A 27931-nucleotide genomic window follows, 5' to 3' on the forward strand; every position below is an offset into this window, starting at 1 on the left:
TGCCTGGGCCACATGATCCGAGAGCTCTTCCATGTCTCTTTTCATGTGGTCCAGGGAGGTACATCTCAAGTCATTCACTCCAACATGGACAATGACAGAGTCATATTTGTACTTGTGGAGTGACTTGAGTGCATGCGTTATGTGGCGGATCCTGGCACCCGACAGGCAGCTGACTGTAATTTTCTCCTTGTTCAACCTGGTGAGAGGGACATCAGTGTGCCGGACTATAGAGTCACCTATGACTAAAGTGTTAGGTACATTGTCTTGCCTTAGGGGCTGTTGCTGGGTGGCACACAGGTGTTGTGAACTATGTGACACTTTGGTTGTTTAGTGTTGCTATATGTGGGTGCTGGTGGTGTGGGTTTAGAAGGCATCTCTCAAAGGTTGTAGTGTTGGGTGGTAGGAGGAGAGGGTTGTCTGTGTGCATGAGGCAATTGCTGCATTGCCCCAGTATGCCCAGATTCACCAGGTGGACAGGAGAAATCACCAGAAGCTGACCCTTGGACATGCCTGGTTTGGTGCTTTTTTTTTTGTAAAGTACAGGAGCTGATTTCCCTTACCTTAGCAAGGTACTTTGCAAATATAGGCTGTTTAGTGCCTACTATTAATTTCTACTTATTAACAAGGAGAGTTGAGTGTTTGTATCAGTTTAAGGCTTCCTAGTGCTTTCCAGCAGGTATTAGAGAAAGTGCTAGTCAAAGGGATGCTTAAAGGTAAGATGAAACAAAATGCACACTGCAATGTGCACTAGAGAAGTTAGACGTGAAAGTAGGTAACTTAAGTTTTACCTGTTTAAAAAGTTAAGGTTTAGTGGAGAGTTACTATTTTTAAAACAGCAAGATGGGTTGAAAGGGGTGGTCACTTTTGTATTCTGGTACTATGGAATACAGTAGGATGGCCACTAAATTTAAATAGTTGAAGGGGAAGGGTTTTTGATTTAGTGATTACTCACACAAGCCAGTGAAGGTAGAGAGAAAATGAGATATATTGTCCGATTAACATAAGAGGCAGGCAACTAGAACGACAGTGGTATTTAACAAGACAACTGTGAATTGGTGGGAGGACGGGGAAAAAAATTCTGCCTGACTCAGAAGAGAGAGTTGTGGTTTCTTTTGAAGTTTTAGTATGCTGTTAATGCAGAATGCAAGTAATACACAAGGTAAAGAAAACAAACTGCAGTATTTAAAATATACAAAATACAAAAAATAAAAGCAAACTAACCTTTCCTTCACAGCAAAGTGTAGCAGAGTCTGGATGAGCCTTTCTGGTAAAGCTCAGAAATGTTTTATTTTACCCCTTAAATAGAAGGTTTAGTTCCTAGCTCCACCCCTCAGTTAACAAATGATTAACCTTAAGTGACCTCTTCTATCTTATGAATGAGTCCTTAATTGATCAGTTCTAATTTCTGCCTGACTCAGAAGACAGAGAGAGCTGTGGTCTCTTTTGAAGTTTTAATATGCTGTTAAAGCAGAATGTAAGTAAAACACAAGGTAAAGAAAACAAACTACAGTATTTAAAATATACAAAATACAAAAAATAAAAGCAAACTAACCTTTCCTTCACAGCAAAGTGTAGCAGAGTCTGGATGTTGTAGTGCTACCTATAATTTGTTCCTTGTTCAAATGAAGCAACTCAGGGCTTTCTTTGTGGACATAACTAGGTCTTTTAGATGAAATGGACCCAATTTTGAAAGGGCAAGCAAAACCAGCTTTGTACGCTTCCATATCCCTTCTAAGTTTGCCCTGTTTTCTTTTGATTATAGTGGCTCTTAGTCTATCAGTCTTAGCTGTTAAACTTGTATAAAGTGTTTGAAAGATGAAAAAACAGCTATAGCCTTTAACCTGCTGATCTGAAAAAGATAAGTTGTTCTTTAAGAGCTACAATTTTTTTTGTATTTAGTGACAAGTGATTTATACATAGACATGCCAGTGTTGTTAAATAAAGCAACAAGTTCCTGATACAAATCATCTCCGTGTTGTACTCTGTTGGTAAACTTATAGATGCAGAGTCCAAAAGGCGCACAATTAAGTCTTATACATTCATCTAAATACAACACTTCATATTGTAAAGCGAAGTATCTGTTGGTTAGATGTTCCAACCTTTGAATGTAATTTTTACATTTTTCAAATACAATGGAAGTAGAATCAAGGTTACTTACAGTCTGTCGTGTTAATCTATCTAAATATGAAAATGGATTAATAACATTTTAAGAATGTTATCCTTAATATTGTCAGTATATGAATTTTTATTTTGACCACTGTTAGACACTGCTTCTTGAACCAGTAACTACAGGAATAAATTGCTTTCTCGTTTGATTCAAATAAAAAAGATGAGCCATGGAAGTACCAGGTGTAGGTGCTTGACTCCTGGAAATAAGCACCTCCAAGAAGTTTCTGACGATTGAAACTACTGAACCACCAAGCAGTCCCTCCTGTATCTGCTATTCACAAACAAATCACGCATCATCTCCAGTATATCTGTTCTTCTACCCTAATGTAGTGACCACTCCCCAGTAACCTTCTAAATAACTGCTACCTTACTCCCTCCTCCCGTCAAACCCTCACATCTACCTTCCTTCTCCCCTCTCTCTTGTACGGTGCTCCCCTATTCTCCAACCTACAACTTGGCCTCCATTCCAAACTCGAAGCTTGTTACAACAAAATCTGCAAATTTGCAACCACTTCTAAGAACTCCTCCCATCACTGCCACTCCCTTCACACCCTAAACTGGCTAGAACTCCACAACCACCTAAAATACCTACAACTTACAACAGCCCACAAACTCATCTTTAAACCAACAGAATGCCCCTCTCTTGCAAAATCTCTAACTCCCTACACACCTAGCTGCACCCTCAGATCCAAAGGCCAAAACCTCCTACAAGTACACAAACCCTTACACCCACCTGGCCAACTATTACTATCCCACACCATAGCCAAACTCTGTAACGCTCTCCCCACACCACTATGTAACATACCAAACCATAACAACTTCAAATCCATGCTTCTCTTCCCACCTGGCCTTCAAATGGGAATGTCCTTCACATGCTCCCACCTAAAACACCCACACCACTAACTCCACACCTAAATCATTTTTTCTTTGCCAAATTTAACAAAATGTCATGTCTTTCTCTGTACATCTTTCCAAAAATTATTTCTTTTGCATGCCAGCCTCTGACCTATCTTACACATATTCTCAAACTGACACCCTCTTAATTTGCAAAGCAGTGTATATATTATTGTAAAACTGTTATTCCTGTACATACTAATATTAACATATAATAATCACATTATCTATTACTAATGTGGCAACTTTCTGTAATTCTGCCTTTTGCAAGTCTGACAAATATCTGTACTTTATATTTTGTAATGTTGCAAATTTCTGTATTTTATATTTTGTAATGTTCCAAATCTCTGATTTAACACTATGTACTGGAGCTTTTCTCCTCGGGTCTCCACTGAAAATGGGCCACAAGCTCAGCTGGGCTAACCCGGTTAACAAACAATAATAAATAAATAAATAAAATTACCCACCAGTCACCAAAACTTCCCCTAAACTAATTACCTTTAGGTCCAGATCCATCACCAAAACAGGCAACCTCAAAAACACCTAGCAACTTTTGGCTGGTCTCCCATTACCAACTTATAGAACCTCAACTTCGTTGTAACAGCTTTGATACACACCCTCTTTCAACATCAAGACAAATTCTTCCCTCACACACAGTGCCTTTTCAAATACAACCCCCTCCCCGATAACCACTGAACTAAAAGTGCTGCTCAAACTTAGTGACAATATGTGGTCTTCATGGAGACAACCCCCCCTCACCAAAAAATCATACTGCCTTTACCTCTCTACACAACCTCACTAAGCAGGCTATACACTGGCACAAAACCATCTACTTCAAAATTAAAACCCATGCTCCTCTAGGCAAACCCAAACATTTTTGTCAGGAAGTAAACCTTCTCACAGGCCATAAAGCCACTATTCACACATCCTCTCGTATCACCAACTAGACCTCTCAAGGCCAACTCTTAACCTCTGACTTTCTCAAAGAATTCAGCCATCTCCCTAGTACTGCAAATTCTACCTCACTCCAGCTCACCTAGGCCCCCTTCTTTTTATCCCCCCTTCTATTTTAAGACAATTACACACAAAGAACTTATTCCCCTTCTAGAAAACATACCCCTGGATGCACCCTTGGTGCAGACAGCCTACTGTCTTGGTTTATATGACTCTGCAAAGACTTCCTTGCCACACCTCTTCTACATATTTATAACCTTGGCTTAATTCCAAATACATATGGAAAACTGCACTGGTGAAACTCCTTCACAAACAGCCTCAGTCAGTAAATACCTCCATTTCTGCCCTATCTCCATCCTCCCTACACTTTCAAAAATACTTAAAAACCTAATCTGCAACCAACTGTCCACTTGCATCCAGTGGTACCACCTCTTCACTTTTAAACACAATGGATTCTTGGCTGGCTGGAGCACAGTGACAGCACTATGGTCATTTACAGATGAGATCCTTCTAAATATGGATAAAGGAAACGTTTCAGGAGCTTTCCTCATTGACTTTACTAAAGCTTTTAATCCAATCAATCACTTCCTGCTCCTTCACTCCCTCCAAGAATTCGGGGTTAGCCCCAACATTGTCACCTGGTTCCGACATTTCTTTCTAGGCCAATCCCTATTGCTGCCAGTACCCCTTACCAGAGGAGTGCCCCAGGGATCCATACTCACCCCCTCTTTTGTTCTTAGTCTTTATTAACAAACTTCTGATCTCTCTAACCTACCTATTACTCTTTATGCAGATGACATGGTTATTCTTCATTCCAGTCACTCACATTCAATTGTTCAAACCCAGCTTCATTCTGACCTTCACTCACTTATTCTTGGCTAAACAACCATAAGCTACTCTTAAACCCCTTTAAAGCAAAGAGTGTGACATTTGGAACCTCACAAAAGCTGAAAAAAGACTCTTAAAAATCTCAATATCAGAGATCTCAATGGTGCTTAACAGAAACAACCACAACCTTTAAATGCTAAGCTTTATGCCTATACCAGTCACTTAGGTTCCAAAGTCACATTGAAAATGCCAGGAAAAAGATCAGGCCTCTTTTATGCTGGTCCTGGAAAATATCTCCCCTTCTCACCATAACAGCTAGAGCTGCAATAACCAAAGGAGTCCTCCTTGCTCAACTTGAATATTGGCTCCCCATCATAGCCACAGGCTCTAGAAAAACTCAATCCACTCTAAAGTCCACTGAAAACAAAATTTGCCAATTCATTTCCAATTCCTTCCCTCAGGAACACCACTGCAATAACCTTTCTGAGGCCAAATGGTTACTAGTCTCCTACAGAGATGAGCTACTCTTAGGGTCTCTTGTTTTCAAACTACTTCAACAGCCTTTCCCCCTCTTGTAACCAAACTGCATAATAAAACCACCCCCTACATCCTCTGCAACATCTCCCAATTAACTCCTTCACTCCAGATACCCCAAACTAAACTGCACTGTACCGACCATTCCGTCTCCATTCTTGCACCCAGACTCTGGAAATCCCCCCCCCCCACCTTAAAGAAGTGTCCTCTTTCCCTCACCTTTTACTCAAAACACACTTTCATAAAAAAATCTGACTGCAAGTGCTTTTCCATTGGACACCTAACCTAACTCCCTCCTCACCTACATTACTTCTTCTTTGATCTTATTTTCTCAGCTGCTGCTTCCCTTTCATATTTACTAGTAAAATTAATTCACATTTGATTTTCTACTCTGCTAATATTATTTACATATTGTATCAATTACCTGTGGAATTATAGACCATCTGTGATTACTCTGTGTTTGTGAACTTGTTCTATTTTTTTTTTTTTGTGAATCTCTTCACGTGGGCTGTGCCTGGAAAATTGATCCATGTACTACCCTGGTAAACAAACTGAAATAAATAAATAAATCAAAAACCTTACTGAATCCAGGTGGTGACATATACTATAACACCATATCAATGCATTTTCTTACCCAGCGATAAAATTCTATTAGGTCAATTTGACAGGACTTCCCTCACGCAAACCCATGTTGTCACACATCCGATTGTGGAATGTCCACCAGCAATGAAATGAGTTTTGTTTGCAATATAATCATCATATATTCATTTGGCATGGAAGTAAGGCAAATGACAGCTGCCCATTTCATCCCATAATCTGGATCAGTGTATCAGTGTCATTAGGACATCAACCACTCCTTAACTAAACATAACAAATCAAATATAACAGGTAACTATCCATTCTGCCTCTTCTAGACTTCAGCCATTTCTGTGCCATACTAGTCCCTTACTACCTACTCTGTTGCCATTTGTCTCTTTATCACCTTCCACCTACAGGTAAAAAAAAATATCCCACATCTTGCTGTGTGGTCTCTGAAAAGTACCATCAGTTTTATGATTTAATGTATTCTATCCCACTTCCTATCTGTTCTTCCCTCAACTTTCTTATGCTCATGTCTTGAACTGCACTTCATTTTCTGCCTTACATAGATAAAAGCATTGTTTACTCTCACACATCCTTGCTGTAATAGTCATTTCCTTCAAACTTTAGCTTCTCTTGTTTTTCTAAAACTTTACTGCATGTTTTTTTCTGTCCTGTTTTCCAGTCCTTTTGAACTCCTGTTGCATGGCTACCTTTGACCTGACTTACTTCCACTGGTTTATTTTTCACCAGGCATGATCTCCTACCACTGTCCTTTGTGTTACAATGCTATTCATGTTTCCAGTCATCTGCAATCTCAATTACATTGCCTTTGCCGTGTGCCTACGACTCCTGGTTCACATGCCTTGTGTTTCAGTTTCATTATCTTCCCAATCTCTGCATTCTTCAAGTCACCCATGCTGTTTCAAGTAACTTGGCTTCCTGTGCACCGTCACTGTAAACCACAATATCCGCAGATCACTTTTAGCTGTCAGATGCTCTTTTCTTTTCTTCCTCTCTAGGATGTCAATACTACTCCAGGCAAATTTGTTAACTCTGTAGGCCTGATGATCCCTTTGTCTCTTGGTCAACACAAGCAGCTGCCTTTTATTGTTGTATTTTGTGGACAGAACATATTTTTATATTATATTTAGTACTCAAAACTATGAAATGTTAATCATTATAAAGAATTTACCTGTAACATTTCCCTGCATACGTATGCAATCTGCTGCTCTGTGAGAGGGCCAGTCACTGAAAAAAAAAACCTGCATTAGAATCATAAACAAACTGCTACATACACCACACTGCTATCTTAACAAAATAAGCATACCTTTTAATCACATGAACAAAACAAGAATTTAAGAATAAGATGTAAGCCAACAGACTGCCTGAAAATAATTTAAGTACAAATTAGTTTTGGCTGCATAAAGGCATGATATAAGATTGGCCTGAAAAAGATCATTAGCTTGAATTACACATTATGAACTTACACACTCATGTTTAAAGGTATTACATTTGGTAGAAATAGGAATAAGCCATTTGGAGAAAACTGCAGTTCATATTACCTGACTCTAGCTTTGTCTCAGTATCAACTGAAATCTGTAAGAAGGCTAAGTATTAATGCTGTAACAATTTACATATTATTTTCTCTATTTAGTACAGTGATGTTCTCTTGTTTAGACTGTATTTTGAATGATCCTATCATTAAATATTTAATATTTCTTCTTATGTAGGACCAAAGAACTCAAATGCAACTTTTATTTTTGCACAGTATTGGCTATATCAAATATTGCAGTAGATGCAATGAAGATACAAGGAGGATAAGTCATATGATGAAGGTCATTCAGCATGTACATAATTAGTAGATTTTATGTGCTTTCCTAAATGCATACTGAAAACAGAACATCCCATAATCTAACATCAGTGAGGGAGAATGTGGTATTCAGTACTGACTTCCTTTTTTTTTGCTTTCCTCTACTTGTGTATATGCATTCTCAGAGTACTCAGAGGGAGGCTGTAATTTAGGTGATCAGTGTTTCTAATTATACTGCCTACCAGGCTTCCAGATAACAGCTGCATCTTGTATCAAAGTGATCCACATACAGATGTTAGTGATGAGAAGGATTCACTTTCACTTTTTTATTCTACTGCATCATTTTTGCACCGTCTTAACAAAGCAAGCCAGTAATGACAAGGCACCACTGCACTGGCTCCTGTATAGTGGGGCAGCCATGGCAGCAGAGGAGTCCCTAGGAGAGTGAAACAACTGATGATGTTAACACATAGGACCATCATCACTTGAAGAAATCTGTGTTAGGCAATTTTTGAATGCTCTGATAGCCATGGTAATAGGCAAACATATCAAAGATGCTTATGCAACTTCATTTGAGATGAAGACCAGATTTGATGAGCTTACTACAACTGCATGTATTCCCTTCCACTTGAAACTGATGCAGGCATCCCAGAGATTCACTATGCTGTCATAGCTACTACTTCAGGTCATTGAGTAGAGAAAGGATCTTCATATCCAAATGGTCCAATGACTGACCCTTTAAACTCTTTAAAGTATGTTGCATTTTCTTTTGTGATAAGTTCGGTTTTGTACTACTACAGTGATGTCTCACAAGTTAACCAAAATAAGATGAAATCTGGCTGACAACATAATATCAAGCCACAGCCATCTGAGGAAGAAATACCACTATAAGCACAATGTGTTTGGTGTTGGACCTTATTTTAAAGAACTGCACTTGTGCTGTGTCCAAACATCTAATTATAAATACTTTTTTTCTGATAGGTCACACAGTCAGATTATTATTATTTTTATGAGGTCAATAAAACTTGAAATGGAAGGAATTATCACAGTCAAATGCTACAGCAGCTAATTAACCATTTGAAGGTAAGTAGAAATGAATCTCTGTGTGAGAAACACACGTGTTGGTTTTGCTGGTGCAATATACAAGACGAGTTGTATTGATTACTGTTGTCAAAGCAAATTTACTTGGACATGCCAGTAAGTGTGGTACTTTCACTGGAACTGAAAGACAAATCACCAGGAAAATAACTGCTTGTTAAATAATATCATGTTGAGAATTTAACATTAACATCAGGAATTTAAAACTCTGTATTGATGGGTGATAGCATTTTCTTTTCCCCGTTAAATTTTACCATTTAAAGTAAGTCTCAAGAGGGTTTTCATCATTAAAATACAGTTTCTTACTATCATGAACATAAAATGAATCATACAGGCTAATAAAACAAGACCGGGAGCTGACTGCAGCTCACATCATCAGCTTCATATTGTAAATATAAGAAACAAATTAAATAAAACCAGAAAAGAGGCTAGCAAAATACAGGTTCACAAATATTCAATATTACCGTCTAGTAAAGGTTTAAAACAGATTTTAGGGATAGATCTGGTAGACAGAGTTCCTATAAATGTTTGTAATATTATTGAGGATGTGGCAACAAAAATAATGCAAACAGAAAGAAGATAAAGGCAAAAAATGACTATCTGTAGATGTTTTAGAACTGGGTGAGGAAATAAGAGCTAAAGGCAGTGGAGATAGAGAAAATGTGCTAAATTGAATGCAAAGTCCCAGAGAAGGGCAAAAAGATATAACAAAATGCATTCAAATGATTAGTATGAAGACAGAGAAGATGATACTAGAATGTGAAATACAAGAGATCTCTTCATGAAGACTGATAATGTTAAGGGAAACTTCCATATAAAAATTAGCATGATAAAGAAAAGCCTTGCAAACACCAAAGCTGCAAGAAGTGATGGAATTCCAGCTGAACTGTTTAACATCCTGCAAAACTAACAACAGTGACCAATGGATTGGAGAAGGTCAATTTATGTTCTATTCACAAAACAGTGCAATACAAAACAGTGCTCAAATTATAGTACTGCAAGTGTTTCACATGCTAGTCAGTTAATGCTTAAAATCCTACAAACCTGATTGCATCAATAAGGAGACCAAATCCTACAAACCTGATTGCATCAATAAGTAGACCAAAGACCCATATATACATACACATATATGGGTCTACTCACTTTAGTCAAGTAGTCCATATGTCGACCTCAGAAACATTGACTGCAAAAAGGTCAACAAATCGAACATCGACACAATACAACATTACCATGCAGGTGCTGAGAAAGAATCTCGGCACATACAATTTTTACATACACACAAAAATAAATAACATTTTTTTTGCAGGTGCAAGGCCCCCTGCACCCCACACCCCCTACTAATTCCAACTTCAAGATCTCACAGTCCCTGGGGAAAGGTAACATTCACATACCTGGGGATTGTCTAACCAACACGCCTGTCGACCATCTGCATATACTGATTCAATGTGGTAGATTAAACTGATGTCAACATACAAGCATTTAGAACAAATGTAGGACCTATATAAATATATATACATATATATATATATATATATATATATATATATATATATATATATATATATATATGGACAGAGAGAGAGAGAGAGAGAGAGATAGATATACATATATGTATTATATCATCATAGGAGTTTACACATTTAGTATTATAGAACCAACACAGTACACGAGCGTACTTTCCCTACCATTACCACTTTGACAGACTTCCGGCCTTCACTACTGTGAGACCACATTACTCATTCACTTCTCCCAGCCATAGTTATGTGTCATCTTTAAACATGATCTCCATAAACTCATCCACAGGAGAAAGAGAACAGGCCTTTAGCCTTTCATTCCTCTTTCTTTGAGTGACCTTCTTGTGCCCATGGTGCTAGACAGTCTTGGGTTTCCAGTAATACAAATAGATGCTCTGTCTATATATGAGCGGGCTGGTGACTTTGAGGTAACTTTTGTGCTATATCTGGCAAGGCAGTGTCTGAATATTCCCCTGGACAGTTCCATCTTATTCCAGCTTACCTGTAATAACAATGTCTATATTTTTCTTTACATTAACGGATTTCTTGGTTCCTACTTATTTTTCTAAAATTTTATTGAAACTGCTAAGCAAACTTCTGTCTTGTCTAACACTGTTAGAAAATATCATTTCTATATTATTTTTAATAACTGTTCCTGATACTGCTAATTTAGTGACTTGTATATTTAACTTTCTTCTTAGGTGTTTTTCTTTACTACTTAGATTTAAGATTTTTGATATATTTATGCTTCAAAAATTTCCTGTGTCACCTCAGGAAATTTAATAAATACAAGAAATTATAGGCCGGCAGTAGTAGTCCTCCACTGTCTTGCCACATGGATCAGCAATCTGCTCTCATACCCCGTATGTGGCCAGTCTGACTGCATTGGTTGTTCTAAGGCAGTGTAGCACCTGCCTTATGCCTACTAACTGTTGAATGATGTTAGCAATTGACAGTACAACCCGCAAGAGATTTAAATATTTAAGTAACATGGAGGCAAACTTCTCATATCAGTCTACTATGTAACTATTGAGGCATGCTTTCAGTACGACAGCATTCCCACTATACTACGTTTAGTGCCGGTTATTCCTTCAGGCCCTTGGGTAACTGCAGGGGAAGTATCTGTGAAACACTATTCCCTCAAGTCAAATTACCAATTACACTAACGTAGACCTTCTGGAGATCCAAACCATCCTTAACAAATCCAACTATTATTTCACTGTTAGCTATAGATCCCATGGAATGTCCCTCAAATAGCATAGAAGTTACCTTAATACCTTTTAACGGTTATACATCAAACCAAACAATTTCCTGATAGGGGACTTCAATTACCCAAGCATTGAATGGAGTACTTACACCAAAAAATAGATATACTTGGTGTTTCCTAGAGTTTAACACCAATGCATTGCAGCAAATCATAGAACTATCTATAAGGGTCTCTGTGAAGATAAGTGAAGGCTGCCAGCCTAGCTAGATAGAATTTTGTAGATAATTGTCTAGAGATAATGTATGCTCTAAAAGTACACTGCATGTTTTTAGTGATACTGGCCAAGCCACCCCAATAAGCCTTGACTCTTCAGTTGCACTTACCATTTGGATAATAATATTGCACAGTATAATTGGGCACCCTTTCATAAGACCCTTTTAGTAGCTGATAAATATTAGTGGGTTGTGGCAAGTGGTACTACCGTATAATCTGGGTAAAAGGGGCACAGCTGGAGAACCTGGGCCAGCCTTCCCCAGGAGTGTCTGCGTGGCTGTATATAACTCTTATCTTAAAGTGTGTGTGTGTCAGCTACGTGAGCAAGGACACGAAGCACTGGTTGGACAGAGAGGGTGCTGAAGGTTTAAGCTTGCTCACTAGGCTGAGATCTGGATCCTATAGCTGTGCCAGTGGGGTGTCTTATTGGGGACCTGGAGAGAAAGGGAGAAACCAGCCCAGACTGACTGTGATCTCAGTCTGCTCTTAAGGGAAACTGCACTCTGCCGTGTGTGTATTTATTATCCTTTTCCTGTCTAGATGCCCCTCACTGGTGTTAGTGATGAGGATTGAGGCTCCTTGATTGCTAGGCCAGTGCACGGGCGCCACATATTAATTGTTTGGCAGTGATGGGATATCCACACCACATATTAATTGGCTGGCAAATACTAATTGGCTTGTAGTGGTGTGGGTAGAATGAATTCCTGTAGCTTGTGTACAGTGATCACTGAAGGTGTTTTTGTACTCTAAATCAGCCACGCAGTGAATTCTCAGAGTTCAGATCACAAATGTTTTATTTCTTTTGTTAGTTTAGTTAGCCAGGGAGAGCAGGCAAGCATGTAAGCAGAGGAGTACGGAAAGCTGACAAAGAGCCAGCTGGCTGAGATGTGCCAGGCTAAAGGACTGGTGCATGGAAACCTGACTAAGGCAGACATAATTGCAGCTTTGGTCACAATTGCATCAGAAAACAGCAACCAGGAGGATGATCAGATTGGCACTGGAGATGTACCACACTCAGAGAATGGACAGCTCAACCTTTCTGCAGAGGACTTAAAAATCCATCTGGAGCTAAAGAGAGTTGAGTTGGAGGCTGGGGGTTTGGAAATAAAAGCAGCTGACAGACTGAGGCGTCTATAGAGTGAGGAGAAGGAGAAACTGCGATGTTTGCAGGCTGAGGAGAATGAGAAACCGCTATGCCTGGAAGCTGTGGAAAAGAAGTGGCAGAGGCAGCAAGAAAAGGAGATGCTGACTCTTTGCCAGAGTCATGGAGGTAATGGGGAAGGGAGTAACTGGACCCCAGAAGCACAAAAGGGCAGTAAAGTTCTTCCGCAGTTTACAGAGGGGGATAATGTTGATAGTTTCATTCATATGTTTGAGAGGGTATGTAAACAGTATAATGTTGACCAAAGGCTCTGGGTATGGTTCCTGACCCCCTTACTCCATGGTAAAGTTGTAACTGTGTTGTCTAAAATTTCTGATCAGGAATGTTTTGATTATACTACTGTTAAGAACTGTTTGTTAGAATTTTTTAAGCTAACATATGAAACTTATAGGAAAAAGTTTTGTGAGCATAGATGCAAGGCAGTTGAAAGGGTGTGTGAATATGTTGCTGAACTGAGCACTTATTTTCCTAGGTGGGTGAGTGGATGTCAGGTCACCACTTTTGAAGGGCTGGCAGACCTTTTGGTGAGGGAACAAGCCCTTAGCACTTTGCCTGAGGACATGAGGATCTGGTTAGCTGATAGGCAATGTGCTACTTCAGGTGTGTTGGGGAAGAAGGGAGACCTATACCTAGCAAGCAGGGCATCCCTGCACAGGAAAGGGACCCCCAGTACTGCTCATGGGTCTAAAGGAACCCATGGTGGGCAGCCCAGACTGCCCTAGCAAAATCTGCCAGTAGAAGGGAAAGCCACTAGTCCAGGTATAAGTCCAGGACCTAGGGTTAAATGTTTTGAATGCAACCAGTGTGGCCATGTGGCATACAGATGTCCACAGAGGCAAGGTGGGGAAAAAAAGGTGAGAGAGCCAGTAAGTGGGAAAGACAAAATGCCAATAGTAGGTTGTCTTGAGACAACAGGGGTAATGAACTACCATCCTGCAGGTGTCCTGAAAGGAAGGATTTGGATGAGGCAGTACTATGTGTTAATGCAGTCACACTCAGTCAGGCTTCGAGACAAGCATATGGGTCTGGTAGCTTGGGCGAGACCCAGACACACCGCATACTTGCAACCGGGACTGGTGAGGTGGTTACTTCAGAGAGGAAGCTAAGCTGTAGTAGTGAGACTGAAGGTGAGCTACAGCTGCTTGTGGGTAGTGATGTTCCCTTGGACAGAGTGACTGCAAAGATAGAGGTGAGTAGTAGTGCCCAGGCTGACAGTGGGGCACCACTGTCAGAGGATGCCAGACGTCCTGTGGAATGGGAGCTGGGAAGGATTACAAAGAGAGAGCCAAGACAGGCTCAGCTCACAGACCTTACATTGCAAGGCCTGAGGCAGGTAGCTAGTGAGGGACCTGATTCTGAAGGGAAGGGGGAATCTGTACACTGGGACAAAGGGTTACTGTATAAAGAGTGGATCCCTGAGGGAGGGCTAGAAGGTCAGACAGTGCAGCAGTTGGTAGTGCCTAGAGCCTATCATCTGGCACTTCCAGGCATAGCCCATGATATTCCCTCTGCAGGTCATATGGGCATAAAACGTACAAAGAGATGCATTATGCAGAACTTCTATTGGCCTGGAATTTCCAGAGATGTAACAGGGTACTGCAGGACCTGAGAGCAGTGCCAAAAGGTACGCAAGGTGGACACAAGGTGAGAGCTCCTTTGATGCCTTTGCATGTGATTGAGGAGCCATTTCAGAGGGTAGCTATGGATATTGTGGGGCCTCTGAGTACCCCGAGTTCTACACGGAAAAAGTATATCCTAGTGGTAGTGGATTATGCTACACGATACCCTGAAGCAGTGGGTCTGTCTTCCATTGAGAAAGAAAAGGTGGCAAATGCTTTGTTAGAGATTTTCAGCAGGGTAGGTTTCCCAAAAGAAATACTGACTGACAAAGGTGCCAATTTCATGTCAGACCTGCTGGCTTGTCTGTGGAATTACTGTAGGGTGAAGCACCTGAAGACCATCCCCTACCATCCCCAGACTAATGGTCTGATTGAGATGTTAAACTCTACAATCAAGTCCATGCTACAGGTATTTGCAGACCAGTTTAAGAGGGAGTGGGACAAATATTTTCCCCATCTGTTGCTTGCTTACTGAGAGGTTCCCCAGGAATCCACTATTTTTTCACCCTTTGAGTTGCTGTATGGGCATAGTGTGAGGGGACCTTTAGATTTAATTTGTGATGAGTGGGAAGGTGAGTATGAATCTCACAAGGACTCTGTTGTGGCATATGTCCTAAACATCAGGACAAGGCTTAGGGAACTCATGGGCTTGACCCAGGGAACCTGGCAGAAGCCCAACAACAGAAAAAGGTATGGTATGACAGGAATGCTCGAGCTAGAGAGTATGCTGTAGAGCAGCAGGTAATGGTTCTCATTCCTGTCAGACACAACAAGCTGCAAGCAGCTTTGGAGGGACCCTACAAGGTGGCAAGAAAGGTAAGTGATGTTAACTACATGGTGGAACTGCTAGGCGGAAGGCACTGGCACAAATTGTACCATGTTAACATGATGAAACCTTACCATGATAGGGAGGCCCTTGTGCTGAGCATTTGCAGTAGCTTGCAGGAGGAGTCTGAGGGAGATCTGTTGACTGATCTTCTCAGGAGGCTCAGACTGACACGTCAGTGGAATGAGTAGCAATGTCCCAGCAGCTATTTCCTACCCAGCTTCAAAAAATCTGAGCAGTGTTACAGGAGTTTGGGGACATGTTCACTGGGAAACCAGGGTGCACCCACCTGGTGCAGCAACAGGTGGATACAGGACCCCAAAGGCCTATTAGGCAGGCCCCTTATAGTGGTGCCTGAGAGAGTCAAACAGGCTTTGAGGGAGGAGATACAGGAAATGCTGGAACTAGGGGTAATTCAAGAGTCCAACAGTCCCTGGGCCTCCCCAGTGGTGCTGATGCCAAAGAAGGATAGCAGCACCAGGTTCTGTGTGGACTACAGGAAATTAAATAGTCACAAAGCTTACCCCATGCCTAGGACAGATGAGGCCCTAGACCAGCTGGGTGGGGCTAAGTATCTTACAACTATTGATCTTACCAAGGGTTTCTGGCAGGTGCCCTTGACTCCCAGTGCTAGAGAGAGGTCAGTGCTAGAAAGAGGCCTTTGTGACTCCGGTATGCGTTCATAAAGATGCCCTTTGGGATGAAAAACCCCCCAGCAACTTTCCAGAGGCTGGTAGATCATATCCTAGCAGGAGGGTTTGCCCTTGCTTACCTAGATGATATTGCCATCTACAGCCATTCCTGGCAAGAGCAGATTCAACATGTCAGAGAGATGCTGGGCAGGCTATAGAGGGCAGGGTTAACCATTAAGCCCAGCAAATGTCAGGTGAGTATGGTAGAGGTCTCCTACCTGAGACATAGAGTGGGGAGTAGTAAGATCAGGCAAGAACCTGCCAAAGTGGAAGCCATTCGAGCATGGCCTGCACCTGTTACCAAAAATCAGGTGAGGGCATTCTTAAGGACAGCAGGGTACTACAGAAAGTTTGTTCCCAGTTATAGTACCATAGCTGCTCCCCTCACAGACGTGACAAGGAAAAACAGGCCAGATAAGGTAGTGTGGACCACAGCCTGTGAGCAGGCATTCCAGGAGCTTAAGGAAGCTTTGGGAGGACCCCCTGTGTTAGCCAGTAGATGCTTTGAACCATGGGGTGGGGGCTGTACTAAGCCAGATTTCTTCAGAGGGAGAGGAGCACCCAGTATTTTATCTCAGTCATAGGCCCCTAACCCATAGAGGAATGCTATGCAGCTGTAGAAAAGGAATGTCTAGCCATAGTGTGGGCACTGCAGAAACTTCAGCCTTATCTGTATGGAAGAAAATTCACTGTAGTTACAGATCACAATCCCCTAACATGGTTAAACAGAGCCAGCCAGCAAAATGCCAAATTGCTAAGATGGAGCCTTGGGTTACAAGCATATATGTCTGTGCAGCACCGCAGTGGGATTAGCAATGCCAATGCAGATGGTCTCTCAAGACAGGGAATGGGGTAAGGTATACTCAGATAGACCTAACCTTCTCAAGCAATGTTTCTCAAGGGTCACTTGAAAAACTAGCTTGAATTCTCTAGGGGGATGTGTGGAGAAAGGTGAAGGCTGCCAGCCTGGATAGATAAAATTTTGTAGATAATTCTGTCATTTGTAAATATTAATGTAAGCCACAGGCTTGTTCTGTTAAATGTGAAAAGTCTGTATTGGATGTTGAACTGGAAAAAAATGTAACAACAGTGCACTCTGCTGTAAGAAAGCTGATAAGTCAAGCATTGGGAAATTCTTTGATCTAAGCCTAGCTAGATAGAATTTTGTAGATAATTCTGTCATTTGTAAATATTAATGTAAGCCACAGGCTTGTTCACTTAAATGTGAAAAGACTGTATTGGATGTTGAACTGGAAATATGTAACAACAGTGCAGTCTGCTGTAATAAAGCTGATAAGTAAAGCATTGTGAAATTCTTTGATCTAAAACTCGGAACTGAGATGTTTAGAGGGAGGCATTCTGCCTATTGTTTTGAGGCCAGAATTTACTTGTATTGTTGTTGGTCTTTCGGCTTTTCCCAGTAAGGGGTCACCACAGTGGAACTCCGGTCCACTAATGATTGGTAGTAGATTTTTACAAAACGCTGAGGTGCCAGCTCGACACCCAACCTTCAACGAAGGCATGCCCATTTACACACACATGCCTTTCAAACGCTACCCAACTGCGGGGAGGACATGCAGACACCACACAGAAGGCACTCCCAAGCCCAGCCGAGAATCGAACGGGAGAACCTCTTGCTGTGAGGTAACAATGCTACCGCCGTACCACCGAGGCATAATTTCTTTTATTGCTCTGGCTTCCTGACCAGTTGCAAGATCAAAAGGGCTATTAACCTCTGAGTTTCTGTAAGTCTGGCAACCAGAAAGAAATTATGCAATCTGAAATGAATCAGTGGTATTGTGTTAGAAATTTAAGGAGAGAAAGAATGAGGGCATTTAGCATTTGTCTTGAGAACATCCAACTCACCAGCACTGTCTTGCTCCATATGTAAGTTTATTTTAGAACTGTGTTTTCTCTTAGATATAGCTAGAAACAAGGAGGATTGAGTTAAGTGCAATGTTGAATATATTCCTTAATTTTCTGAGATTTGTAGTTTCAGTTGGTATCTGTAGCAACCTTAAGTTCATTCTATGGTTTACGTTTTGTAATAGAGCTGTTAAGTTTCTTGCTGGCATGTTTCAGAACTGAAGTGGGGGATGGAAATTTCTTACAAATTTCATTATTTTCCTTCTTTTATTACGCATTTTATTAATATGGAAGTTCTACCAGAGGGGTCTATTCATGAATGCACACTTATATTTAGGGTGTACAGGTACAAACTTTTCTGTGCAGCTGTTTAGATGGCAGTAAAACTTGAGGTGAATGTAGCAGTCTTCTCAGTTGTGGCTGCGTGCTGTGAATTGGTGGGGCTTTTGCATAGGTGTTCTACAAACAGAAATTAGGTTTGCCTGGTGAAAACCCTAAAGATGTTCTCATTTAGTGGTAGGGTGGTATCATTACACCTGACAGAGAAAGTGATGTCAGAACGTTTCTGCTGTATTATTTTAAGTATTTCTCTGTGATCTCTGAACTCTTGACTAGCACTGTGTAGTAAGAAGTATTGTCTTGTGTTTTTATTATTTATTATTAAATATTTGTAAACCTTTCAACTGTGGCTGCTTTGTGTAGAGATAATGTAAGATCTGAGAGTACAAAGCATGTATTTAGTGATACTGGCCAAGCCACTAGAATAAAACTTGACTGTTCAGTTGCACTTACCATTTGGATAATAATATTGCACAGTATAATTGGACACCCTTTCATAAGGGCCTTTTAGTAGCTGATAAATATTAGTAGGTGGTGGCAAGTGGCACTACCATATAGTTGGGTAAAAGGGGCACAGCTGGATAACCTGTGCCAGCCTTCCACATGACTGTCTATGTGGTTGTATATAACTCTTATCTCAAAGTGTGTGTGTGTGTCAGCTACTTGGGCAGGGACACAAAGCACTGGTTGGACAGAGAGGATGCTGGAGGTTTTAGCTTGACCACTAGGCTGAGATCTGGTCCCTATAGCTGTGTCAGTAGGGAGTCTTATTGGGAACCTGGAGAGAAAGGAGAAACCAGCCCCAGACTGACTGTGATCTATGTGTGCTCTTAAAGAAAACTGTACTCTGCTGTGTGTGTATTTATTATCCTTTCCCTGTATGGATGCCCCTCACTGGTGTTAGTGGTGAGGAGTGAGGCTCCTTTATTGCTGGGCCAGTGCATGGGCGTCACAGTCTCTAATATCATTGACCTGGTCCTTACCAATCTAGCTGCCACTTGTACCCCACCTTGCATCTCCTCAACCCTAGTTAAATCTGACCACAAATCAGTCACTTTCTCTGTCAGGTGTAATGATACCACCCTACCACTAAATGAGAACATCTTTAGGGTTTTCACCAGGTAAACCTAATTTCTGTTTGTAGAACACCTATGCAAAAGCCCCACCAATTCACAGCACGCAGCCACAACTGAGAGGACTGCTACATTCACCTCAAGTTTTACTGCCATCTAAACAGCTGCACAGAAAAGTTTGTACCTGTACACCCTAAATATAAGTGTGCATTCATGAATAGACCCCTCTGGTAGAACTTCCATATTAATAAAATGCGTAATAAAAGAAGGAAAATAATGAAATTTGTAAGAAATTTCCATCCCCCACTTCAGTTCTAAAACATGCCAGCAAGAAACTTAACAGCTCTATTACAAAACGTAAACCATAGAATGAACTTAAGGTTGCTACAGATACCAACTGAGACTACAAATCTCAGAAAATTAAGGAATATATTCAACATTGCACTTAACTCATCCATAATAATAACACATGTTCCATTTGCAAGGGAAAAGCCAGTGCACTAACTTTAACCCACCTACCTATATTCTTACAACCATGATCCCTGAATAATTAGTTTCCCATGAAATTCTATTGGAACAAATTTTAGAATCCCTGTCAAAGGTTAAAAATAATGCTTTTATGGGACTTATGCCAGGTATACACCATCTAAGCATCTAGGTAAACTCGACTTCAGCCTATCCACAGAGTTTGTATCTACTGCCTGGAGAGCAGCCATTGTGACTCCTCTACACAAGGGCAGCCCCTTTACAGACCCAGGTAATTATAGGCCCATGTGCCTCAACAGCTTTACATGCAAAGCCATGGAATGTACCACAACATAATTCATTAAAATAGGTATAGGCAGCTTGACTAATGTAGACACATTCAGTTTGGCTTTGTGCAAGACAGGTCTTGTCTTCTGAAACATGCAAACATCTTTAAAAAGCTACAGTGGTCACTCTGTGCATGCTGCTTATCTGGAATTGGCCAAGGCTCTTAACGGTATACCCCATGCTGGTATTACTGAGAAGTCAGACAAACAATGTAAAAATCTATATTTTCTTCTGCTGGATTACAAACTGGCTAGCCAATATTTTCCAAGTAGTGAAAGTCGCAAGTATCCTATCTGAACATAAAATTGTAATTAGTGTGCTACTACAGAGATCAGGGCTGGACCCTCTCCTGCTTGGCATTTACTTTACAGACATCCAAGTCAGTATTCCTGAAGTGTTTGAAGTGCGATTGAACAAGTTTGGGAACAAGAGTGGGAACATGCTGGTGTGCTGAAAAGTGTCACAAACAAATGCAAAAAAGTGCAGCATTGTAGAGTTCAGCAAAAAATGCTATTTCCACCTCGCATATTGTAAGTGATACTTCTATTCAAACCGATGTGGACAACTCTTTCTCATTCGATCATCAAGGTTACAACATAGTCAGGAAATCCTTCTATCTAGCCTAGTTAATTTCCATGGGAATGTCTTCAAGATACAATTATAAGTCCTCTTGCTACTGTACTCTTCCCTTATCAGACCCATCATCGTATACAGTGCTCTCTTTGGCATGTTCAAATCCTAGCAAATTGCTCAACTGGAAAAGCCCAACAATTCTTAACCAAAAAAATTAAAGCTCTTAAATCTTTCAACTATTCTTGGAAATTAGCACAACTTTCTATATACTTAGTAGCCTAAAAATTACTCCTAAACCATGAAAGACCCAAAACTATTTGGCATCTATTTCTGCACACAACCAGGGTCTCTACAAACAGTCATACTAGGGACTTAAATTTGTTCCAACAAACAAGACTCATTGGAGGGATACATTCTTAACTCAACATATTCTTAGCCTGTGGAATTCTAATCTGTTACCATTACAGGGCAAGCAAAGTTCTACTTTGTATGCCTTTAAGGCTAGTCTGGCTGACTGCATGGGTAAACGCAAATATGCACTGTGGCTATCAAGCATATAACTACTTGATTTGTGAGGGTGGCAGGAAGTGTGTATACTTAAAGGTGTATATAGCTAAGACTTTTATGGCCCCTTAAGATCACTTTCCTAGTACTATCCCTATGTCTGTCAGTTGATATATAATCATCTGTCTTCCTTTTCAACTCTGTAATAATATATTCTGTTTTATTGCTGCCTAGTTAGACTAGTTCTGAAAGGCTCACTTACAGCCAGTTATTCAACCTAGTGAACAAAAGTAACAATTAACTAAACCAGAATCAGCCTTCCTAACTCTAGTCTGTAAACAACTGGCTAAATGCAGGTCTTGGAAAAAAAAACATGTCAGAACATTGGAAAAGCTTGTTAGAATCTCCACTTTCAGTTCTTTGCAACATAGCCCATATTTCCTCATCAGAAAATCAGAAGAGATGCAAGATCTATTTTAGGAAGCAGCTGGATGGAGCTATCTTGCAAATATTTAACTTGCCAAATGCCACTTTAACTTCTTCACAATACTGAAATACATGTCATGCAACAGTTTATCCCTAGAATAGAGCTATCTCCTTCTGCACCCTTACCATACATAATTTTATACAACATGATATGAATATATAGAAAGATTTGCAGATTTAGTTTAAGACTGGCATAGTTCACAACAGTTTTTTTTTCATTGCAGATTCAGTATTTTGTATCATATGTAAATTGTCAGCTGGAAAAATGCTTTCCTTTACTGATCCTGTGAATCTGAATGGCTTAGCATGAAAGTCCCACCATTAGGGAATTAGCTGTAAGTGTTTTCCATCCACTAGAGTTGGGATTCATTGACAAATTATCTACGTTCAGACTATGTTAGTGAAAAAGTGTTATATTAGCCCAGACATCTTGATATGATCAGGAAATGCTTGTCTCTTTTTTTATAGGTCTCATCTAGTAAACAAAATAATGACGTCTGTAAATATGATTTCCTGTCAAGTTAAGGAAACTCAAAAAAATGCACAGAACACAAGGAAGGGAAGTAAAATTACCTTTTGGTTAGAAGACAGAACTGCTATGTTATGTATACTGAACAAAGCACAGATATTTTGTGTGTGTGTATATACATTAAAAAAAAAAAAAAAAAAAATATATATATATATATATATATATATATATATATATATATATACTATTACTCCAAACAACATCTGCTCTGATTGTACATCTCAACTTGATATATTTGCAAGATTATTAAATTTGTTTACTATAATTCCTGCTAAACGTCCTGCAGCTATACTATCATATTATTTGAGCATTTCAATGTCCTTTTAATCTGTATGGGAAACTCAGACAGGTGAAATGTCTAGTTATACCATAAAGTGACCCATATGAAGGACTTCTAAGCAGAAGACAAGTCTCTGTTTTGTAATGTCGCACTATGTGGGTTGCATACTCATTTATCTGTATAGTATATGTATGTGAGATTGAGCAGGGCATGTGGATACAACTGCACAGATTCAGGAGGACTGTATAAAATTCTTTGCACTACAGCATAGCTATACTTCAAATTTAATATAAGAAGATAATTCAAATTCCTGGAAAATAAGTTCAAAACGAGAGTAGGCTCTTTAAAGAGGACAACACAAGAGACACAAAGTCAAACCAACACTTTTGAAGGAAAGTATGTTACTGACACTCAACAGAGATAAGCGAGTCAAATAAAAACACTGCACACATCTACTACAAAGTGGTACTGCCCCAGAATGACTTTTGCATGAACTGTTTTGCTCTTGCTACCTGTTCCTAAAAGTACGTAATAGCATTTATTCTGCTGCATTTATTACTGCTTGATAGTAGCCGATTAAACTGTAACTGTTATTCTAAGCCTTTAGATTACCCACTTGGGTTTTAGACCAGTTGTTTCACATTAGGAAGGTTTTTGGTCTGCACTGTTGTGGCAGGACATGAATCTTGCATTCTTCTGAGTTGGGAGTTGCTGACTGAAGGCTTAGTGTCTGTTCTAAAGTATATTAGTTCTGGTTTAAGCACTTGTGCTTTGGGCTAGTTTTTTTACATTAAGAAGGTGTGGTCTGCACTCTTGTGGGAGGCTGGATTCTACCATTCGTAGCTGGGAATTTCTGGTCACAGGCTTATTGTGCCTGCTTATTTGAACTGTTTCTTTCTGAAATTGGTGCGCCTTGTTGCTGCAACATAGACCAGATTCAGGCCTGCTGACTCTAGCTTTGTTTGTATAACTTGAGCACTGACCCAGGCCATCTTTATTTTGGAGAAGGTTCCCCTGCACCCTAGCAGCAGGAGTGCGCAGTTAGAACTTGTCTGATTGAAGACTGCTGGAGCAAGTCTCAGTTTTGAGCTTTTTTCTGGTTAATTGGGTAACTTGTTTAAATCAGTTGTTCGTTTTCTATTGTTTTTATATATATATATATATATATATATATATATATATATATATATATATATATATATATATATATATATATATATATATATATATATATATATATATATATATATATATATATAATTTGCATTCTATTCATCTGCTTTTACTGTATTTGTGTTTCTTCCTACTTTATTACTAGGGGCATTGACTACAACTCTCATCTGAGATATATAACAATAAGTAACCTTTTCTGTGCATTTAAAGAGTTTTTTTACTGTACCTGCTTTATTTTCTGAAAAAAATATATATACTTGTTTCCCACCTTTCTAAGCTAGTGTAGTCCAGTTTTCAGGTTAAGTGCTGAATTCAGGGCTGTATTACAAATCTCTGTGTTTGCCCATACCTTACTTGGCTAGAAGGAAGTTTCTCTGTTCATCTGTGAGAGAGGGGAGCTTTGAGCAGCCTATCTGTCCCTGGAGGTGTGGTTTCAGCCAGAAATTAGTAGTTAATTGGCCATTTTGGGCTAATTTCGATCTCTTTTATTTCCCTGCTATAAATACCACATTTGCCCAGTTGTGCATGCCAGGCAGCGCCGGTTATCTAGGGTATAACTATTCCTGGCTCCACAAAGTCTCCTCTTCAATTTTTCCCTTGGAAGTAGACAAACTTTCAACGTAAGCACTCAAGCCATGCATTTCTCAGCATGGCACTTGCTCAAAACTCATAGCAAGCACTTATAAACCATAGCACTAGACCCACCTATACTGTACAAAAGGACAAGGCTCTCTATTCAACCTTACCAGCCATTCAGTAAAACAGTTTACTGTACCTATCCAGGCATGTCCAAAGGGCAGTTTCAGGCGTAATCTCCAGTCTAACTGGTGAATCTGGGCATTTTGAGGCAATGTTACAACTGCCTCATGTACACAGACAACTTTCTTCTCCTACCACCAAACACTAATACATGTGAGAGATGCAATTATACAGCCAAACTGGAGGCTAAGCTCTCTCAACTCAAGGCTGGATCAGACTGTCAAGAGGAGAAGGGAAATACTTGCATCACACCACCAGTCTCACATTGACCCATTAAAACAGCACCGGCAAAAAACACACATAAATACACAAAAACATACTCGGAGGCCCTAAATAAAAATCTGCAAAAGCAACAGAGACCTCCAAAGCAGACATCCAAGCAACCTCCACCTCCCAACACAAATCATGAAACACATACTTCACAAAGCCAGTGTGCCATGTAATCACAGCCCTTAAGGCAAAATAACATACCCAACATACTAGTAATATGTGACTCTATAGTCAGGCACACTGATGTCCCACTCACTAGGCTGAATAAGGAGAAGGTTACTGTTAGCTGCCTGTCAGGTGCCAGGATCCACCACATAACACAAGCACTCAGGTCACTCCAGAACAAGTACAAATATGACTCTGTCATTGTCCATGTTGGTGTGAATGACCTGAGCCATACCTCCCTGGACTACATGAAAAGAGACATGGAAGAGCTCTCTGATCTTGTAGCCCAGGCCAGTATGACCCTGTCCCTGAATAGCATCCTGCCCTAAACAAGAATGATACCACAGTATAAAGAAAAAAATTATCGATTTCAACAATTGGCTAAGTTTCTGGTGTCATTCAAGGGGATCCAGTGTCTGTCCGCCTGGGATGACATGCTCGACAAGCCATGCTGCTTCACTAGAGATGGCTTGCACCTGTCACCCTTAGGCTTTTGAATACTGGCCAAGGTTCTTGCCACCCCCATAGTGCCTTTTTTAGGCAAGGCTCAAAAGACAAACCCACCACCATAAATTGCACAAGTAACAAAAAACTGAGGGTAATGCTACTCAATGCCAGAAGTCTAAACCTCAAAATGGATGCACTCGGGGCACTCATCAGTATGGAGAAAATCGATATAAGTGCAGTAACAGAAACCTGGTTTAAGGCTCCAGAGAGCACCCCAGCACTACCAGGCTACAACACATACCATACATTTCAGCCACAGAATCCAGACCGAAATACAAAAGGCAGGGGCGTATCCATATTCATCAAGGATACCCACACCTCCAGGTTAGTGCCACAGCACGATGCTTCAGAGATCATCCACGTGCAACTAACAATGGGCAAAACTGCAATTCAAATTGTAGCTTGCTACAGATCACCCACCATGTCCCAGGACCCCTATTCTGCATTTCTGGAAACACTGGGAAATATAAAGGTCCTACCAAACACCCTGATATTAGGTGATTTCAATTACCCAAACATTAATTGGGAGAACTACTCAACTACTAACTCCCTTGCCCAACATTTCCTAGAATTTATAAACTCAAAACGCCCTGGATCAACTGGTCAACACTCCCACCAGAGGTGACAACATATTGGACCTGGTCTTCAACAACATGGGCGACCAGTGCTCCACACCGGAGGTTAACCCCTTGCTGGTTAGATCTGACCATAAACAAATCACTTTGGATATCCACATTCTGCCCCCACCCCTGGACAAGGAAACCACCATGAAATACTTTTCAAAAGCAAACTTCACGTTACTTAAGACCGAGGTAGAAAGTTTCAAAGCCCCCATGCTAAAGGATAACATTGTCCAAGCTGCAAAATCCTTTACTAATGCATTCTACGGGCACCTACAAGAATGCATGCATCGTGCTATCCCAAGCAAAACCAAGACTCACTCCTCCAAGAAAAGGAAACCAGTTTGGTGGACTCCTGCCATAAACAAGCTATACAATAGAAGGAGGAAACTAGTACAGAAAAGAGTAATATCCCAAGAAGGGAAGACATCCCTGATCAGTATCAGCAAGAAACTATGATCGACTGCACTGAAATGCTCGGTTCGACATTTACACTGTTCGGTGCTCAGAGTTCCGGACATTTGGTTTGGGCATCTGTACATTCGAACAATGTTATGTCAAACATGTGATAGTAAACCTGTGGCACACATGTTTAGGAGTTTGTGCAACCTCAAAGTGAACATTGGTTACCTGTATCAGAGTAGACTAATGTCATTTTTGTTTACTGCCCACAATCACATTTCACTAACATGGGCAGATATTGGCATATTATATATATCAGCACTGTGTATCATGGGCATATTATATACATCAGCACTGTGTATCAGATGCATATTATATACATCAGCACTGTGTATAAGGTGCATACTATATACATTAGCACTATGTATCGCATGCATACTATATACATCAGCACTGTGTATCACGTGCATACTATATGCATCAGCACTGTGTATCCCACTTCATATTATATACATCAGCACTGTGTATCACATGTATATTATATACATCAGCACTGTGCATCAAGTGCATATTACATACATCAGTATTGTGTAACACGTGCATATTATATACATCAGCATTGTGTATCATGTACATACTATATACATCAGCACTGTGTATCACATTTCATATTATATACATCAGCACTGTGTATCACGTGCATGTTACATACATCAGCAGTTTGTATCATGTGCTTATTATATACATCAGCACTGTGTATCACTTGCATATTATATACATCAGCAATGTGTATCACGTGCATATTATATACATCTGAATTGTGTATCTCATGACAGCACAACATTCTGCAAACATCACCAGGTTCCTTACATTGACATTTACATGAATCCAAACGTTGTACCAGTTCTAGTATGAGGCACCCAAGTTAACCATCTACGGTTATAAAACACACATTCAGTGATATTTTATAACCATACAGGACAGAAATGATTAATTATATTAACAGAAAAGGCTTGTAGTCTATTAGTGTAAATTTGTACACAGTGCAGAAGAATACATTACACATGTGCATGGCACATGCACTCAGGAAGTACTCATAATGCTCACAGATTATTCCATGCTTTATATTTAGGGAATATATAACTCAACCACATGATACATGACTGGTATAAGCATATAACCTACATTACAGTAACACAGCTACATAAAAAATGGTACATTAAACCAACACACATGTATTTTAAATGTAGCTGTACAGCAGGCCTGCAGTAGAATACTACAGGCAACAGTGATCACACACCAAAACATGATACAGCATAGCAGTTTGGGCAGGTAATAATCATGAGCACAGAAGAACACAGCTAAAAATCACAGGCAAAATGAAAGCCGTAATATAAGCATATGTGTAGG

The 27931-nt window shown here is 40.2% G+C and overlaps 1 protein-coding gene across 2 annotated transcripts in view; it reads right to left on the reverse strand.

Moving 5' to 3' along the window:
- LOC122794052 (mitogen-activated protein kinase kinase kinase kinase 5-like) overlaps positions 1-27931 on the reverse strand; it is a 1947254-nt gene that overhangs the window by 807631 nt on the left and 1111692 nt on the right. For both annotated transcript variants that reach the window (XM_044062187.1, XM_044062182.1), the window contains exon 5: positions 7154-7209. In XM_044062187.1, the coding sequence (XP_043918122.1) occupies positions 7154-7209 (56 nt within the window). The remainder of the gene's footprint in view (positions 1-7153; positions 7210-27931) is intronic.

The sequence above is a fragment of the Protopterus annectens genome, chromosome 1.part0 (assembly GCF_019279795.1).
Source record: "Protopterus annectens isolate FY-2018-M chromosome 1.part0, PAN1.0, whole genome shotgun sequence".
In the NCBI taxonomy this organism is placed as follows: Eukaryota; Metazoa; Chordata; order Ceratodontiformes; family Protopteridae; genus Protopterus; species Protopterus annectens.